Source organism: Anser brachyrhynchus (assembly GCF_964034855.1).
Source record: "Anser brachyrhynchus genome assembly, chromosome: 26".
In the NCBI taxonomy this organism is placed as follows: Eukaryota; Metazoa; Chordata; class Aves; order Anseriformes; family Anatidae; genus Anser; species Anser brachyrhynchus.
The window spans coordinates 1,258,668-1,276,813 of NC_137719.1; the positions used below are offsets into that span (position 1 = coordinate 1,258,668).

The 18,146-nt window shown below is 48.6% G+C and overlaps 1 protein-coding gene across 3 annotated transcripts; it reads left to right on the plus strand.

Annotated features, from left to right (window-relative positions):
* The first annotated feature begins 265 nt into the window (after positions 1-265).
* Positions 266-17,918, plus strand: NCAPH (non-SMC condensin I complex subunit H). 3 transcript variants are annotated; one of them, XM_080568339.1, is made up of 17 exons: positions 268-592; positions 694-787; positions 1,141-1,233; positions 2,308-2,446; positions 2,983-3,104; positions 11,441-11,630; positions 12,200-12,291; positions 12,464-12,666; positions 13,127-13,275; positions 13,833-13,939; positions 14,367-14,489; positions 14,812-14,919; positions 15,614-15,778; positions 16,083-16,199; positions 16,445-16,530; positions 16,855-16,930; positions 17,397-17,918. In XM_080568339.1, the coding sequence occupies exons 1-17, from the start codon at positions 378-380 to the stop codon at positions 17,454-17,456; spliced, it is 2,139 nt and encodes a 712-aa protein (XP_080424465.1). In that variant the 5' UTR covers positions 268-377; the 3' UTR covers positions 17,457-17,918. The 3 variants fall into 3 exon arrangements, with proteins under 3 accessions (XP_080424467.1, XP_080424465.1, XP_080424466.1); XM_080568340.1 differs by having other exon boundaries at positions 268-586; XM_080568341.1 differs by lacking the exons at positions 16,445-16,530; positions 16,855-16,930; positions 17,397-17,918 and having other exon boundaries at positions 266-592; positions 14,798-14,919.
* The last annotated feature ends 228 nt before the right edge of the window (positions 17,919-18,146 follow it).

Sequence of the window (18,146 nt, forward strand, 5' to 3'; positions counted from 1 at the left end):
TACGTGTAAGCTGAAACAAGCGTTCGTCAATTATAACGTGTTTTCCAAGGGGAAATCTCCGCTCCCAGACTGAACGACGCACCAAAGGACAGGCCGCGGAAGGGCCGGGGAAGCGCAGGGCCCGCCCCGCCCCGCCCCGCCCCGCCGCGGCCGTTACGCCCGACGCCTGCGCAGTGGCGCCGCGCGCGCGGCGAATTCAAACCGGGAAGCGGCGGCGGCGGCGCCGCGTGGGGGGGGGGGGTGGGCCGGGAGCCGCCGCGCTCGACTCGCGGGGCGGGCGGGGAGCCGCGCGCCCATTGGGCCGCAGGCGAAGAGAGGGCGGGAGGCGGCGGCGGGGAGGCCGCGGCCGGTGCCCGCGGCCGGTGCCCGCTGTCGGGATGAGCGCCGCGACCCCCCGGCGGGGCGGCGGCGGTGGGCTCGCGTCTCCCGCGCCGCGGCCGCTCGGCAGCTCGGCCACCCCCACGCTGAGCGACTGCCCCGGCAACGATGACGAGCGGGAGAGGCGGCAGCGGCGGCGTTCGCGGGCCGCGGACCTGCAGCTCGGCAGCACCGAGGCGGCGCTGGGCCTCGTCTCTTCGGTGCCCGGGTACGGGTGGGCCCCCGGGGTCGGTGTGGGAGGGCGGGGGTCGCGCTCGGCGGGGCGGGGGTGGGGGAGAGGCCCGGCTCCCCGGGGCAGACCCGTGCTTCCCTCAGGCAGGTGGATGCGTCGCTGTCGGCGGTCCCGCGGTGGACGAATGCGCAGATCTCGGACCACTACTCCACCTGCATCAAGCTGTTCACCGAGAACGTGAGTTGGCATCCCTCGGGAAGTGCTGCTCGTCGCGTCCCTGCCGCTGGGTCCCGCATCAGCCCCTTGCTGCTGAGCTGCTTGCGCGGGGGCCTAGGGCCAAGGAGGGTTTTTGACCCCTCACCAAGCAGTGACATCAGTTCTTCTTCGAGGTCCTCTGGGCCACGTAACAGCCCCATGATAGGTCTGGATTTGAATCTCTGTTACCGCTTTTCAAGCGTAATTAAGCAGGATGTGGCACGGTGCACACGCAGTCAGGTTTTGCTGCAACCTCTCCTGCAGAATGATGGTTCACAGGCAGATTGACAGCTGTGATTTTCCAGGTGTTGATTCTCAAGTGTGCTTTGTTTCAGAAAATCAACACCAAGAATGTTTTTGGCTTATACCTGATAGACTATATGACAGATATACTGAAACAGAAGGACTCTGAACTGACGAACTTCAAGGTGAGAGAAATTACTGCCTGGTCACTGCAGTGTTTTGTCTCTGATCTGTGCTAACTAAGCTTTAGTAAATAAAAACCTCAAATAATTAAACTTTCAGTAAGAGATCTGGTAGAGGCAGCACAGTCGTTTTTAGCAGAACCTTACGGTGCTGAATGCTTTTGTACTACAGAAATTAAAGGCTAAATTCTCCTTTCAGTTATGATCCTTCAAAAGGAGAGCTTGTTTAAGAATAAGACTTGTGAGGCTTCTGAGGTAAATACTGGGTGTTACAGCCATGTTCTGTTACTGGCTGTAAAAGAAAAGAAGATAGTGTGACCTGAGTGTAGGAGCCATCAGGGTATAGAAACATAGAATCATTAGGGTTGGAAAAGACCTCCAAGATCATCTGGTCCAACCATCACTCTACTAACAATGTCACCCACCCTAAGCACCACATCCAACCTTTCAGAACTTGCCTGGGCAAAGATTATTTATAGTTCTATTCATAGTTCACTGATGCTATGAGGGAGAGATGAATTCTTGGCAGGGATTTTGAACATGGCCTCAAGGAACTGGTGAGCTAGGTATCTTATAATTGATGAAACTGAGGAAGAAACAGGAAACTGTGTGCAGGTTTGGAGTGGGTGCTTCTTCACCTTTCTGGGTTGACCTGTGATCTGAAAAGGTCACTTGGCATCTCCTGCGCTTCGCTTCTTTTGACTATGTAATTTGGAAAAAACAGAACGATACCAAGAGGATATCCCAAAAGAAGGTGGAAGAGAGAGGTTGCAGACGCAAATTGCACCTTTCTGTTTCTTCTCCTTGCTTAATCTTGGCAACTTTAAGTATTCTGTGTGATCCCTTCCAAAAGCCTTGATAAAACAAACTGTATCCTCTGCCTGGGAAGATACATCTTGACCCCTGCTGCGTACCTAGGTTTCCAATAGGTTTCTGGATAAATCTTTATAGGTGCTCACGGTTCTGCTTGTAATACAAGAGTTCAGAAACTCAGGTCTGCTGCTTGTCTTCTGCGTTTGCATCTTTTGTCTTGTTCCTTTCTAACTCTAACAATTGCATCCTGTTTTCCTCTGTCAGATAGCAGCTGGCACCCTTGATGCCAGTGCGAAAATTTATGCTGTGCGTGTGGATGTAGTCCATGCAGATATGTACAAAGTTCTTGGAGGCTTGGGCAAGGACTCGATACCTACAGAAGATACGGAGAGCCCAAAAGGAGGTGTGCCATTCACTTATTTTCCGTTAAGCTGTTCCTGGTTCCACCTACAAGTAAGAAATGTCAGTGTACTTAATGCAGCACCCATGAATTTTGAAGCAGTTAGCTTACGTTTCTGAAGCACTGCTCTATATCTGGGACAGTACCGCTAGCTTGATTCTTTTCAAGGGCTGGGAAATACTGAATTAGTTTGGATTCTTGAGCAAGGGAGGTTGAGATGAGAACCCGAGTTTGATGCTCAGTCCTGTATTTAATGATTTGGCCAGCTAAATTTGAATGCAAACAAGGGGGAGCCTGATCTGAAATATTTGAGCGTGCAGTACCCTAGTCTTTGCTGTCCTTTGCTTCAAAACAATCATGTGCTGTTAAGACAAAATATACATGATAAAAAGAATTACAGTATACAGCCAATGAAACGTTAGTGGTTCATGCTAATTAGATACCTATGTGGGTAACTTCATACCTGCTGGGTTTTTGTATGTGTGCATACATTTGGCTATACAAACTGCAAGTTCTCTAACTATAACTTCTACTTTTAGAAGAAGACAGTGCAGCTTCTGGTACTGTCAAGAGAGTCCAGACAAAGAAAAAGCATTCATTCAAAACCATTGAGCAGAACTTGAACAACATCAATGTGACAGATCATAATCGCAGATGTGAGGTGGGTGGAGGTGGAGCTGCTGTAGTGGTGGGTGAAAGAAGGAAACATCACTTCATTCTTCAATTTTCTCTTGTTTTCCTTACTGTGCAGTCCTCTCTTGGGCTGTAATATTCACATGCATCTCTGAATTCTGCTATTATAACAAGATTGTTCTTACTTGCTGTTGTGGTTTAACCCGGCTGGCAGCTAAACACCACACAGCCGTTCGCTCACCCTCCCCCCTCCCTCTCTGGGATGGGGGGAGAGAAACGGGAAAGTGAAGCCTGTGAGTTGAGATAAAGACAGTTTATTAAGACAGGAAAATAATAATAACAATAATAATAATAATAGTGATAATGGTAATAGTATTAACAATAATAATGTGTAAGAAAACAAGTGATGCACAATGCAATTGCTCACCACCCGCTGACCGATGCCCAGCCTATCCCCGAGCAGCCGGCCCCCCCACCCCGGCCAGCCACCCCTATATATTGTTTAGCATGACGTCAGATGGTATGGAATACCCCTTTGGCCAGTTTGGGTCAGCTGTCCTGGGTCTGTCCCCTCCCAGCTCCTGCTGCACCCCCAGCCTGCTCGCTGGCAGGACAGAGCGAGAAGCCGAAAAGTCCTTGGCCTGGTGTAAACACTGCTCTGCAACAATTAAAACATCAGCATGTTATCAGCGCTCTTCTCATCCTAATCCAAAACATAGCACCCTACCAGCTACTATGAGGGAACATTAACTCTGTCCTAACTGGAACCAGGACAGATATCCACCCCTTATTCCATACCATTTATGTCATGCTCAGGTTACACTCTGTCCAATACATTCTAATTAATCATCATTTTCATCTATGATATATAGCAATCATGGTAGTGATGACATACATTATTATATAATAATTAACATACTACAATTCAACTCATGGGCTATTCTCACCCAGTATCAAATCCCCTTGAGGTACACACCAGACCTCCCCATTCTTTTGCATTACCCACCAAGTGCATCCAGGTCCCTGAGCAAAAGCAATTCCACGAATGGGTTTGCCTTTTCCTGAGGCAGGAGTAGCCCAGACTGTTTTACCCAGCATGTTTCTTACGTGCACTACAGGAACTTTATCCCCTTCTACAGTGCGTAACAGGTTTGATTGGGCAGGTCCAGCTCGGTTGGCAGATCCCCTGGTATTGACTAACCAGGTGGCCTTTGCCAAATGTGTATCCCAATTTTTGAATGTCCCAGCACCCATTGCTTTCAGTGTAGTCTTCAACAGTCCATTGTATCGTTCAACTTTTCCAGAGGCTGGTGCATGATAGGGGATGTGATACACCCACTCAATACCATGTTCTTTGGCCCAAGTGTCTATAAGGTTGTTTCGGAAATGAGTCCCGTTGTCTGACTCAATTCTCTCTGGGGTGCCATGTCGCCATAAGACTTGCTTTTCAAGGCCCAGGATAGTGTTCCGGGCGGTGGCATGGGGCACAGGATATGTTTCCAGCCATCCGGTGGTTGCTTCCACCATTGTAAGTACGTGGCGCTTGCCGTTGCGGGTTTGAGGGAGTGTGATGTAATCAATCTGCCAGGCCTCTCCATATTTATATTTCAGCCATCGTCCTCCATACCAAAGAGGTTTTGACCGTTTGGCTTGCTTGATTGCAGCACATGTTTCACAGTCATGAATAACCTGTGCTATAGTGTCCATGGTCAGGTCCACCCCTCGATCACGAGCCCATCTGTAGGTTGCATCTCTACCTTGATGGCCTGAGGTGTCATGGGCCCATCGGGCTATAAATAATTCACCTTTATGTTGCCAGTCCAGGTCCACCTGAGCCACTTCAATCTTAGCAGCCTGATCCACCTGCTGGTTGTTTTGGTGTTCTTCAGTAGCCCGATTCTTGGGCACATGAGCATCTACATGGCGTACCTTTACAACCAGGTTCTCTACCCGGGCAGCAATATCTTGCCACAATGCCGCAGCCCAGATGGGCTTGCCCCTGCGCTGCCAGTTGTTCTGCTTCCATTGCTGTAACCACCCCCACAGGGCATTTGCTACCATCCATGAATCAGTATAGAGATAGAGAACTGGCCACTTTTCTCGTTCAGCAATATCTAAAGCCAGCTGAATGGCTTTTACTTCTGCAAACTGACTCGATTCACCTTCTCCCTCAGCAGCTTCTGCAACTCGTCGTGTAGGACTCCATACAGCAGCTTTCCATCTCCGATGCTTTCCCACAATACGACAGGACCCGTCAGTGAACAAGGCATATTTCTTCTCATTTTCTGGTAGCTTGTTGTACAGGGGGGCTTCTTCAGCACGAACCACCTCCTCCTCTGGTGATATCCCAAAGTATTTGCCTTCTGGCCAGTCCATAATCACCTCCAAGATTCCTGGGCGACTGGGGTTTCCTATTCGAGCCCGCTGAGTAATCAGTGCAACCCACTTGCTCCATGTAGCATCAGTTGCATGATGTGTAGAGGGGACCCTTCCTTTGAACATCCAGCCTAGTACCGGCAGTCGGGGTGCCAGGAGGAGCTGCGCTTCAGTACCGACCACTTCCGAAGCAGATCGAACTCCTTCATATGCTGCCAATATCTCCTTTTCAGTTGGAGTATAGCGGGCTTCAGATCCTCTGTATCCCCGACTCCAAAACCCCAGGGGTCGACCTCGAGTTTCCCCAGGTTCTTTCTGCCAGAGGCTCCAGGTGGGACCATTCTCTCCGGCTGCGGTGTAGAGCACATTCTTTACATCTGGTCCTGTTCGGACTGGCCCGAGGGCTACTGCATGAACTATTTCCTGCTTAATTTGTTCAAAGGCTTGTCGTTGCTCAGGGCCCCATTCAAAAGCATTCTTCTTACGGGTTACTTGGTAGAGCGGGTTTACAATCAGACTGTAATTTGGAATATGCATTCTCCAAAACCCCACGACACCTAGGAAAGTTTGTGTTTCTTTTTTGCTAGTTGGTGGAGACATAGCTGTTATTTTGTTGATCACATCCATTGGGATTTGACGGCGTCCATCTTGCCATTTTATTCCTAAAAACTGGATCTCTCGTGCAGGTCCTTTAACTTTATTCTGTTTTATGGCAAAACCGGCCTTCAGAAGGATTTGGACTATTTTCTTCCCTTTCTCGAAAACTTCTTCTGCAGTGTCACCCCACACAATGATGTCATCGATGTACTGCAGGTGTTCAGGAGCTTCCCCCTGCTCCAGCGCAGACTGGATCAGTCCATGGCAAATGGTAGGGCTGTGTTTCCACCCCTGGGGCAGCCGATTCCAAGTATATTGGACTCCCCTCCAAGTGAAAGCAAACTGTGGCCTGCACTGTGCTGCTAGAGGGATGGAGAAAAATGCATTAGCGATATCAATTGTGGCATACCACTTGGCTGCCTTTGATTCCAGTTCATACTGGAGTTCTAGCATGTCCGGCACTGCAGCACTCAGTGGTGGCGTGACTTCGTTCAGGCCACGATAGTCCACTGTTAGTCTCCACTCACCATTAGACTTTCGCACTGGCCATATGGGACTATTAAAAGGTGAATGAGTCTTGCTGATCACTCCTTGGCTCTCCAGTTGACGAATTAGCTTATGGATGGGACTCAGGGAGTCTCGGTTGGTGCGATATTGCCGCCGGTGCACAGTTGTGGTAGCGATCGGCACTTGCTGTTCTTCAACCCTCAGCAACCCCACAACAGAAGGGTCCTCTGAGAGACCAGGCAAGGTAGACAACTGTTTAATGTCCTCTGTCTCCAAAGCAGCTATGCCAAAAGCCCAGCGGAACCCTTTTGGGTCCTTGAAATATCCTCTTCTAAGATAGTCTATGCCAAGGATGCACGGAGCATCTGGGCCAGTCACAATACGGTGCTTTTGCCACTCATTACCGGTTAGACTCACTTCAGCCTCCAATACAGTTAACTGCTGGGATCCCCCCGTCACACCATAAATACAGATGGGCTCTGGCCCTTTATAGCTTGATGGCATTAGAGTACATTGTGCACCGGTGTCTACCAAAGCCTTATACTTCTGTGCGTCTGACGTGCCAGGCCATCGAATCCACACAGTCCAATAAACTCGATTGTCCCTTTCCTCCCCCTGGCTGGAGGCAGGGCCCCTCTAGTCCTGGTCAGAATCTTCATTTCTGTGTTTAAAGGACTGCCTGCTGGAAGTTGGAGCAGCAAACCTTTCAGAGAACTCCTTTTTCCCAATTGTTTTCCTTTGCAATTCACGTACCCGTGCCTCTAGGGTCGCAGTAGATTTTCCATCCCATTTTCTCATGTCCTCTCCATGGTCACGTAGGTAAAACCACAGGGTGGCGCGGTGTGTGTGCCCACCATATTGTCTTCCTTGCATAGATGAACGTTTACCCCTAATAGCTGAGACACTGGTTTGTACAGGTGGGGAGGAAAATAAACTCTCTTTAAGTTGGTGGATCTCTTCAGAAAGTTTCTCCAAGGTATTCTCTTTTAGCTGGTGGACACTAGTTCGTTCAGGTGAAGGGGAAGATAATCTTTCTTCAAGTTGGTGGATCTTTTCAGAAAGTTTCTCCAAAGCATTCTCTTTTAGCTGGTGGACACTGGTTCGTTCAGGTGAAGGGGAAGATAATCTTTCTTCAAGTTGGTGGATCTTTTCAGAAAGTTTCTCCAAAGCATTCTCTTTTAGCTGGTGGACACTGGTTCGTTCAGGTGAAGGGGAAGATAATCTTTCTTCAAGTTGGTGGATCTTTTCAGAAAGTTTCTCTAAAGCATTCTCTTTTAGCTGATGGACACTGGTTCGTTCAGGTGGAGGGGAAGATAAATTCTCTTTAAGTTGGTGGACCTCTTCAGAGAGTTTCTCCACAGCTGAGACACAGGCCTTTAGGGAAGAGGAGAGATTTCCTTCGTACTGCCGGAGTATTTTAGTCACTTCATTCACTGTGGGATTCTCCTCCGTTTTCCAGGTTAGTATTGCCAATGAGTTGGCATATGATGATGGGGCACTCCGTACAAACTTCCGCCACATGGGTGGTGTACACTGGACTGCATCTGGATCTGCGGATGTTTGTGCGTCATCTAGGTCCTTATAAATTACTTCCCGTACGGCCAATTCCCTCAGGTACTGAATTCCCTTCTCCATGGTGGTCCATTTGCTTGGTAAACATACAAGTTCTTCCTTGAAGAGATACCTTTCCTTCACAGCTGACAGGAGACGCCTCCAGAGGCTGCGAGATTGTGCTCCATCTCCAATTGCTTTGTCAATGCATGCGTCCCTAGCAAGGGATCCCAGCCGCCTGGCTTCCTTGCCCTCCAACTCCACATAATTGGCTCCCGTGTCCCAGCACCGGAGCAGCCAGGTGACAAGCTGCTCGCCTATACAGCGACCAAAATCTTTTCGCACATCTCGTAGCTCACGCTGGTATAGAGTCCGGGTAGTTACTGTTGATTTTCCGACATCCTCATCCTCATCTTCAGTCTCCTGCACCTTTGATGGCTGGTATGGAGTCCGGGTAGTTACTGTTGATTTTTCGCCATCCTCATCCTCATCTTCAGTCTCCTGCACCTTTGATGGCCCAGCCTCGTCCTCACTACGCCCAGACTTAGCAGAAGACTGTCTGCGTTTTAAACGACCTGAGCCTCTATACCATTTTTTCACCTTGTCTACAGGGGCAACTTGCACTGCTACAGCTCGTTTCTCTGACCCAGACACAGGGTCTGCCACAGGGCTTGGAATACACTCTGCGGGGTCAACTTGCACTGCTACAGCTCGTTTCTCTGACCCAGACACAGGGTCTGCCACAGGGGTTGGAATACCCTCTGCGGGGTCAACTTGCACTGCTACAGCTCGTTTCTCTGACCCAGACACAGGGTCTGCCACAGGGCTTGGAATACACTCTGCGGGGTCAACTTGCACTGCTACAGCTCGTTTCTCTGACCCAGACACAGGGTCTGCCACAGGGGTTGGGATACCCTCTGCGGGGTCAACTTGCACTGCTACAGCTCGTTTCTCTGACCCAGCCACAGGAGTGGGAGCAGCTGCAGGAGCTGGGGCAGCTGCAGGAGCTGGAGCGGCTGCAGGAGCTGGAGCGGCTGCAGGAGCCGGAACGGCTGCAGGAGCTGGAGCTGGAGCGGCTGCAGGAGCTGGAGCGGCTGCAGGAGCTGGAGCTGGAGTAGCTGCAGGAGCTGGAGCTGGAGCGGCTGCAGGAGCTGGAGCGGCTGCAGGAGCTGGAACTGGAACGGCTGCAGGAGCTGGAGCTGGAGTAGCTGCAGGAGCTGGAACTGGAGCGGCTGCAGGAGCTGGAACTGGAGCGGCTGCAGGAGCTGGAGCGGCTGCAGGAGCTGGAGCTGGAGTAGCTGCAGGAGCTGGAACTGGAGCGGCTGCAGGAGCTGGAGCTGGAGCTGGAGCGGCTGCAGGAGCTGGAGCTGGAGTAGCTGCAGGAGCTGGAACTGGAGCGGCTGCAGGAGCTGGAGCTGGAGCTGGAGCGGCTGCAGGAGCTGGAACTGGAGTAGCTGCAGGAGCTGGAACTGGAGCGGCTGCAGGAGCTGGAGCGGCTGCAGGAGCTGGAGCTGGAGTAGCTGCAGGAGCTGGAACTGGAGCGGCTGCAGGAGCTGGAGCTGGAGCTGGAGCGGCTGCAGGAGCTGGAGCTGGAGTAGCTGCAGGAGCTGGAACTGGAGCGGCTGCAGGAGCTGCAGCTGGAGCGGCTGCAGGAGCTGGAGCGGCTGCAGGAGCTGCAGCTGGAGCGGCTGCAGGAGCTGGAGCTAGGTTGCTAATAACATCAATTGCAGCTCGATAGGCACAAGCCAGACCCCAGCACGCTACAGTGATTTGTGTCACTTTGGAACTGCCAGAGTCATGACACCTTTTTTTCAAGCATTCTGCCAGCTTTTTAGGATTTTGCAGCTGTTCAGGGGTGAATGTCCAAAACACTGGAGGTGACCACTGCTCTAGAAACCTGCCCATATCCTCCCACACTCCCTGCCACTCGCAACTACCCCGCCTCAAGACAGATCTCCGGATGAGATTCCTAAGTAGTTGTTTAACCCTCCACAAAATCTGAAGCGCATTCAGGAGACATAACAACAAGAGCAGGCTGGTCTGAGTATCCCAAGGATATTCAACATCTCGGAGAGCCACCGTAACTAGCTCGGGGGATAAGAGGGTGGTGGTGAAGGAGAAAGGGAGAGTGAACAGGTAGGGAAACATGTCTTCCCCTGTCCCCTTCACAGATTGGCTCCCTAACGAAAACAGGCAATAGGTGTAATTGCTAATAGTTTCCGAGATATGGGTTCCAAAGTATAGAGTCGACGTCAGTGCTGAGTACAAATACCAGGTTAAAGTCGTGACCAGATATTTCATCATTTCATAAGCCATTGTTACACCGCACAGTACCATAACAATCTTAAACCAGGGCCCGGAAAGGATAAACAGTGCAACAGGGAGCACATACAGAAAGTAACGCACCATAAAACTCAATTTGGAATACAGGTACAGCAGACTGGAGATTAAGGCAATCAACATCGTGACTAGCAACTATTAAGCAGGTCCAATACTTATACCAATTTTAGTTTAACACACTCTGGTCAGATTTGTCGATATCTCAACCCTTCGGGCCCCACGTTGGGCGCCAAAAAGACTGTTGTGGTTTAACCCGGCTGGCAGCTAAACACCACACAGCCGTTCGCTCACCCTCCCCCCTCCCTCTCTGGGATGGGGGGAGAGAAACGGGAAAGTGAAGCCTGTGAGTTGAGATAAAGACAGTTTATTAAGACAGGAAAATAATAATAACAATAATAATAATAATAGTGATAATGGTAATAGTATTAACAATAATAATGTGTAAGAAAACAAGTGATGCACAATGCAATTGCTCACCACCCGCTGACCGATGCCCAGCCTATCCCCGAGCAGCCGGCCCCCCCACCCCGGCCAGCCACCCCTATATATTGTTTAGCATGACGTCAGATGGTATGGAATACCCCTTTGGCCAGTTTGGGTCAGCTGTCCTGGGTCTGTCCCCTCCCAGCTCCTGCTGCACCCCCAGCCTGCTCGCTGGCAGGACAGAGCGAGAAGCCGAAAAGTCCTTGGCCTGGTGTAAACACTGCTCTGCAACAATTAAAACATCAGCATGTTATCAGCGCTCTTCTCATCCTAATCCAAAACATAGCACCCTACCAGCTACTATGAGGGAACATTAACTCTGTCCTAACTGGAACCAGGACACTTGCATTTAATCCTCCTGCGTGAGGCAGCCGTGAGAGCGCTGTCCTCGCTGAAAAAGATGCATGGATCATTCTCCCTTCGGTTTTGTACTTAGTCTTCTGCAGAGATGTATGTCTCACTGTCTGTCTGCTCCATTCCTTGATTCTCTACTTCATTTCATACCTGTAGGTTGACCCCATGTTTCAGAAAACATCAGCATCTTTTGATGAATGCAGCACAGCTGGCATTTTCCTCACCAGCCTGCGTACCCAAAGTTGCCACAGTAAGCTCCTCTTTGACTCGGAGATCGTGCCTCTCCCATCTTCGGCAACCGTCACTCTGCCAAACTGTGATCCTGTGACAGTGACAGATTTAAACTGTGAGTGCTGATAACCACTAAGTAATTGGCCCATCCGGACCTTTTGATCTTTTTCATCTTCCAAGCATGCTGATTTTAGTCTCAGCCAGCTTGCTTGTGCTTTTGTTTTGACTGTTTGGCTCCCATGTGGCACCCTTGTTACGATCCTGCTCAAGCTGATACTGGTTGCTGACAAACCAGGACCCTTGTAGGTTTTAGATCTCTGCCTGTAGCTTAACCTCGAGCAGGCCTGTCACACAGCACATACATGTGGTCTGAGCTTGCATGGCGATTAAGATGGGCGTATTCCAGTTAAGGACTGACCTTTTTAGACTGCTTTAACCCTGCTGATACTACCAAACCCTACTGTTCTGATACGATTCCCAGCATTATGCCCATCCTTCAGTTAGAGAAGTAGTTGAACCTACCTTGCTGCTGAGGAATAAATCCAAGTGCTTTTGCAGTGAGCCCTGTCCTAAATGCAAGAAGAGCTGCCTATATATGCGACTTTAAGAACGATTTAACACCTAGCATTTGTTTTAGCTACCAGTTACTTTATCCTGTGTCTAATATGTTATTCTTGTCTCTAGTGCTGCTATCACAGTGCATTGAAAAACGCCCCATCTGCTCTTCACTGGCTGGTTTCCAGTTTACGCATTGGGATGCTGAATCCCATGATGAGGTATATTAGTTGGCTTGGAGCAGGGTGGGGTACTTGAGCTGTATTCTGTGCTCACAGTTGTCACCCCAAGGCGATCTCAGAGATGCACAGGACAGTGGGATGTGCTGCGGGGTTGTGGGTGTGGTTGTGGGTGTCCTGCAACTTTTCCCCTGAACACCTTCTTATCTTACAGTCAGTGTCAGCCCTGTTGGATAAATTTAAGAAGAGTGATCAAGTGTTCAACATCAATGCAGAGATAGACAGTTATGTGGAAGATGGTGGTCCCATGCTGCCAGATGATGACTTCAACACTGAGTCACCCAGGAGTAAAGTAGCAGATGAGATTGGGGAATTCACAGAAAACAAGTCCTTCAGGACAGTCCGTGAGAGCAAGAGGTGAGTAATCAATGAAAATCTATAGTTTTGCTTTGATAGCAAGCAACAAGTTAAGACAGCTCGCATAGGGTTCTTTAGGTTACTGTGCATGCTTTCCATCTGGCTATAGCTTACTTTCTGATCAAGTTTCAGGTACATTGAGGAATGTATGTCTCTGACTCCCAAGAGAACCTTTTTGTGTGGTCGCATTTCCCCAGAGTGATTGCTTATCTACTCACTCTGCTTCCATTTTCAGCCTGCCCTTTGACAAACCCACTGCTGTTTTTGCAGTAGCCTCACAGACTTCAGACAGTGCAGTACCCACAGTACTGTTTGCTGATTAGAGAGCAAGAATCTTGCACACGTGCTGGCAGAGGGACCAGGAGATGTCTGTACAGACCTGGTCTGGGTATTAAACACATGTTTAAGCCTATTGTGTGTCAAAGGAAGGATTTCACTGAGCAACTTGTGCTCTTTCCAGACTTGATGCAGTTCCTTTTGGAGAGGGAGACATCAGAACCATGTGCCTTCATCTCTCCATGAAGCCAGGGGAATACTCCTACTTCAGTCCCCGAACTCTCTCAATGTGGGCTGGCCCAGACCACTGGCGTTTCAAACCTCACCACAAATGTATGTATTTAGAGACAGGAGCTCGTATACTAGAAGATCCAGCTACTGCCAGATCCTACTTAGGTTTGGAGATGGGCAGTATGTGATTCATAAAGCACAGACAGTAAAGATGGGACATGTCTGCATGGCTCTTTTCTAGCCTGATTGGAAGCAGTACTGAGTTCAGACACCAGAAGGGCTTTAAGTTGTGTGTGGATACTTTGATGTCTAATGTGTTCTTTATTTTTTGCATTTGTTAATGATGCTCAAAGTTGAAGGGGGTGTCTCACTGCAGCAATAGGATGTGATAGTACTAGTACAGATCCTATGTTTTTTTCCCCACCTTCTGTGTAAATAAATAAATAAATAAATAAATAAATATTTTTCTGCTTCTATAAAGAGAATATTGATCCCATTAAAATGTGAAGCAGAGGACACCACGTATTGCTTTCCCTAACAAAGAAAAAAGACCTTGTTTGCAAAAGGACACAGGTGACCTGTCTGTGTGGAGCCAATGCTCAAGATGGGATTGAGTTTGTCTTCATTGTCACAAATTACTGTTTCCTTCCTTTCTGCAGCTGGTGTTGTCTCTGAACAACAGAACAAGAAGAAGAATGCAAAGAAAGTATTTGAAGTAAACTTCGATGAGGATATTGACTTTAAGACGTATTTCCGTAAGACCAAGGTATGCACTGAGTTTCTGCCTCTCTCTTCCATCTTCGGCCATATTTGTGTTTTAGCACTGTCGTCTGCAAGTGGCTTGTCTTATTCTCCTGTGAAACTGGCTCTGTATACCCAATATCATGCATGTTCCTTGGAGAGGGGTCTTCTGACTCCAACGTATTTTCCAACCTTGGAATAAAGAATCAGGATGGACTCTACTTGGCTAATACCTGTAAGTAAGAGACACCCTTCAGGCCCCGTTGTGTGTCCCAGGATGCTGTGCTAAAGTCACTGGATGCACTGACTGGACTACTGTAGGACTCCTCTTTGGAAACATGTCAGAACTTTTCTCCTTTTGAACAAAGACCTGTGTTCAAAGCACTTATTTGTGCGTTAATCCTCTGAGTACTGGATATTGCATGAATAATGGTATCTAATGTCTTCCACAGGCTGCTTTAACTCTGAAAAAATCCATTCTGGAAAGCCGGAACAGGAAGGCCACCACGCTTCCTGCAGACTTCAACTATAACCCTAACAATTTTGTCCAGCTGTTTCTCAAACCACTTGTTAAGGTAAGAGTCTTTGTGGAACCATTGCCAAGAGGATTTTGCACAAAACCACTCTTGATCTGGTTGAAGTGCTCTGGGATGCTCCTCAGGCTGGGAGATGAGCCAGCATGATGCCAGTCACTGAACTAGCCCTCTTATGGATGCTGAGCGGCCTGTCCTTGGATGTTTTGCTTTACGAGGGAGTTGGTGGTGAGCTGGTACACAAGGAGGAGGAAGAGACAGCAGACTGGGAAAAGGGGTAGCGATGAATTAACAAGGTGTAGGTATTGCTTTGGGAAATATCTAGAGTTTTTCCTTTCCTGACCCCCCAGTCTCACCTCTGCAGCTCTGCAGGCTGCCTGAGCCAGGCAGCTCATTGGATCACGAAGATGAGATCGGCGAGTATGATTACAACAACCCCAATGACACCTCCAATTTCTGCCCTGCAGTGCAGGTAACCGGGACAAGATTTTTCTGTTACCAGTATTTGACATGTGATAGGAGTAATTTAGGAAGAATCTATGTCCAGCATTAGTTACTAGTGAAATAGAATTGACATCAGATTGTGACAAAGCTGTAGGAGGTTCTCTGTGTACAATTCTATCCCCTCACTCTCACTGGTACACTAACAATATCAACTAAACTGTCTGCCCTTGGAATTTGTCTGACAGCTTGCTGCAGAAACTCTGTTCTGTGCTTTTTCCATACACACCTACCCTGAAGGAGTAAATGCTATTACTTGCCTCTGCAGTCATCTCTGCACAGTGACACTTGCTCCCAGCTGTTTCAAGCTCCTGCTGAAATATGTTTCCTCTAAAGCTTCAATTTTCTGTCAGGCCAATACAATCTCCTGAGTGTGTTTTGTGACAAATCTCAGTTGGTCCCATGCTGGCAGGAGAGCCCTCGTCTCTGACAATTCTGCTACTAGAACAGCCTTTTGATATTATGTGCTCTAGATCTCCCTTGGGTTTAGCCTTAGCACAAGCTAAAAGGTATGGGGAGAGGCTGAAGAAGATTCTTCCACAGGAAAAGTGGGCAGGTATTACCACTCTCCTGTAGGCTGTGTGCTCTTGTTATCTCAGTGCAGGGCATCTCTGGCTCCTCAAAGATGTCTTGGTGGCCTCACTGCTGTATCTGTTCTTGATCAGGCTGCAGACAGCGATGATGACAATGATCCCATTCAATTCATGGGCCAAACAGAGGATTTCAACCTTAATGCTCACTCTGAGGGTCAAGACGAGGAGTTCAACGGGGTTGTTGGTGTTGATATTGCAATGTATGGAGAGCTGAACCTCATTGCTGAGCCCCAGAAGGTAAGGACTTGTGCTGTTGCTCAGATGTGAACTGCTCACTGCCTTGGGTGGTTAGAAATCCTGAGACACCAGTGTCCCTGGTTCAGGATCTCCTGGGTTTGCTACTGGATACTTTATCCTCAAATGATAGCTCAGGTAAGAGAAGGGAGTTAAAAAAAAAAAAATCAAGGGTTTAGTAGTAAGATAGCATTCACTGTTCCCGTGGGGAAAATCATGTTTTAATTGTTCCTATGTTTGTGACTGAGGGTACTACTGCTGCCTGTGCTCATATGTTGCCTGCTATGCCTGAATGTCTTTTCCTCAGGTCAATAAGATAGCAATTCAGTATGCAAAGACAGCCAAGAAAATGGACATGAAGATGTTAAAGCAAAACATGTGGGACATCTTACTTGATACAGGAAAAAAACAAACATTGGCAGAGGTGAGTGCAGGCGGAGCCATGTACCTTAAAAGGACCAAGGATCAGAGAATGTCCTGCAGGTAATAGTGCTTAGCTCTGTTCTTGGGCAAGTTTAGTGGCAATTCCTTTCTAGTAGTCTTGCTCCCATGGGGTGGTTGTTAAGGATGGACTGTGAGCAGTGACTTGCAGTGGTTGTTCTCTGAACATGAGGCTGCATCCTGGGGAGCAAAGTCTCTCTCAGCAGTGTCTGTCTTTTTGCTGAATAGATTGAAGATACGGAGAAAGAGAAAGACCCATCAGTGGTAACAGGCGAGAAGGCCTTCAGCGACATCACAAAGGAACTGCTTCACAGGTAGAGAAGCCCTAACAAAGGTTGGACTGAATATGAGGCAGTTTTCGGCTGAGCTTGGGCAAACCCTGACCCACGTGTTTGTTACAATCTGCTAACTGAACCCTGATGGGGGAAAATCTTCTCTCGCTCTCTGGGTTTGCCTGAGGAAGCTATAGGTTGCATTTTGCTAGTGGGAGGGAAAAGGTAGAGAAAACCAGAGACATGGGAAGAAGCTGTCACACATGCAGTTAATCTTTGATGACCTGATGGTTTGCAGACATGCTCTTATCTGTATGGTCTCAGTAGACTCTGGCCATCCTGATGTCCTCCCTTCTCTTCCCATAGGCTGCCTTCTACAATGGTGAAAAATCTGTCTGTCCCTTTAGCCTTCACCTGCCTCTTGCATTTGGCAAATGAGAAGGTAAGTAGAACGCATGCACAGAAGATGTGGTAGGAGCAGTGGGTGAAACAGTAAAAAGCACCAAGAGCTGGGCCATTTTGTATTTACATCAGGACCTTAAAACTTAAGCCCATTTCATATTTATAGGGAACATAAATCAGGTTGATATGCTGGGAATGAGAAGCCCATCGTCTAGTGCTCACAGCATTTCCAGCCTAACTTCTGTCTGTCCTTCCTTGTCCCTGGGTCTGGCAGCAGAGGGGGTGAGCGCATTCTTGTTATAAGTGTTGGGAGTGTTTCAGGCTGGTATAATGGCTAATGAGAGGCCTTGGTCTTGTGCACCAACAGCAGAGACAGAAGGGGCTAGGGTTGTTCTGAACCTTCCTTGTGTTTTTATTCAGCTGCTTTGGAGCAGTCATCAGGCTGGACCTTCAGACTTGAAGGGAAGAGCCTGGTTTTATTGAACTTAGCTTTTTCGTTTTCACAGAATCTCAAACTGGAGGGTACAGACGACTTGTCTGATGTCATGGTGAAACAAGGTGACTGAGCCTTGTGCAGAGAGGAGCATCGAGGCTTACCCACAGGACAGAGTTCTGCTCTCCAGCTGGCCTGTTCTTGCTATGGACTGTCTCATCAGTGGCAGATTTTTTTCCTCCCAGACTCGTTGCTGAGAAATCCCACCTCAGAAAGACTTTTAAATCATGGACATGGTCCTACCTAAACACAGAGCCCATACAGATGGACAGTTACAGTTCAGCCTGACGTCTTTGATCCATTACCTCTTTCCTGGGCCTTGATAGCAGAGTTCTGCAATCTCACTGTGAACCAACAGTACCTGTTAGCAAAACACTGCTTCGTGTGTCACTCACTGTCTGCCTGTAATTCCCAGCACACTGACTGGTATTCATGTCTCCAATTCTTCCTTAAGTCCTGTTCCTTTGCCTGGTCTTTCCCTGAAGTGATTTATCTTTTATACTGAGCTTAACAATAATAAATTCCTACAGACTTCTTTGATGGACCTTTGAGAGGGGGCAGGAGGAGTCTCTGAAGCAAGAGAAAAACTAAATTAACACACAAGCGTTAGGGAGCAGCAAGAGGCTTCCTAAGGGGAGACGATCACTGGAGTGCCACCAGCCAGAACCGAGTCCTGCAGTACCTCAACAAGGTAAACATAAGACCTGGAGATGATGGCCAGGTTCAACCAGGAGTTGAGTTCACCAGGCAAGCTCATGGTGTT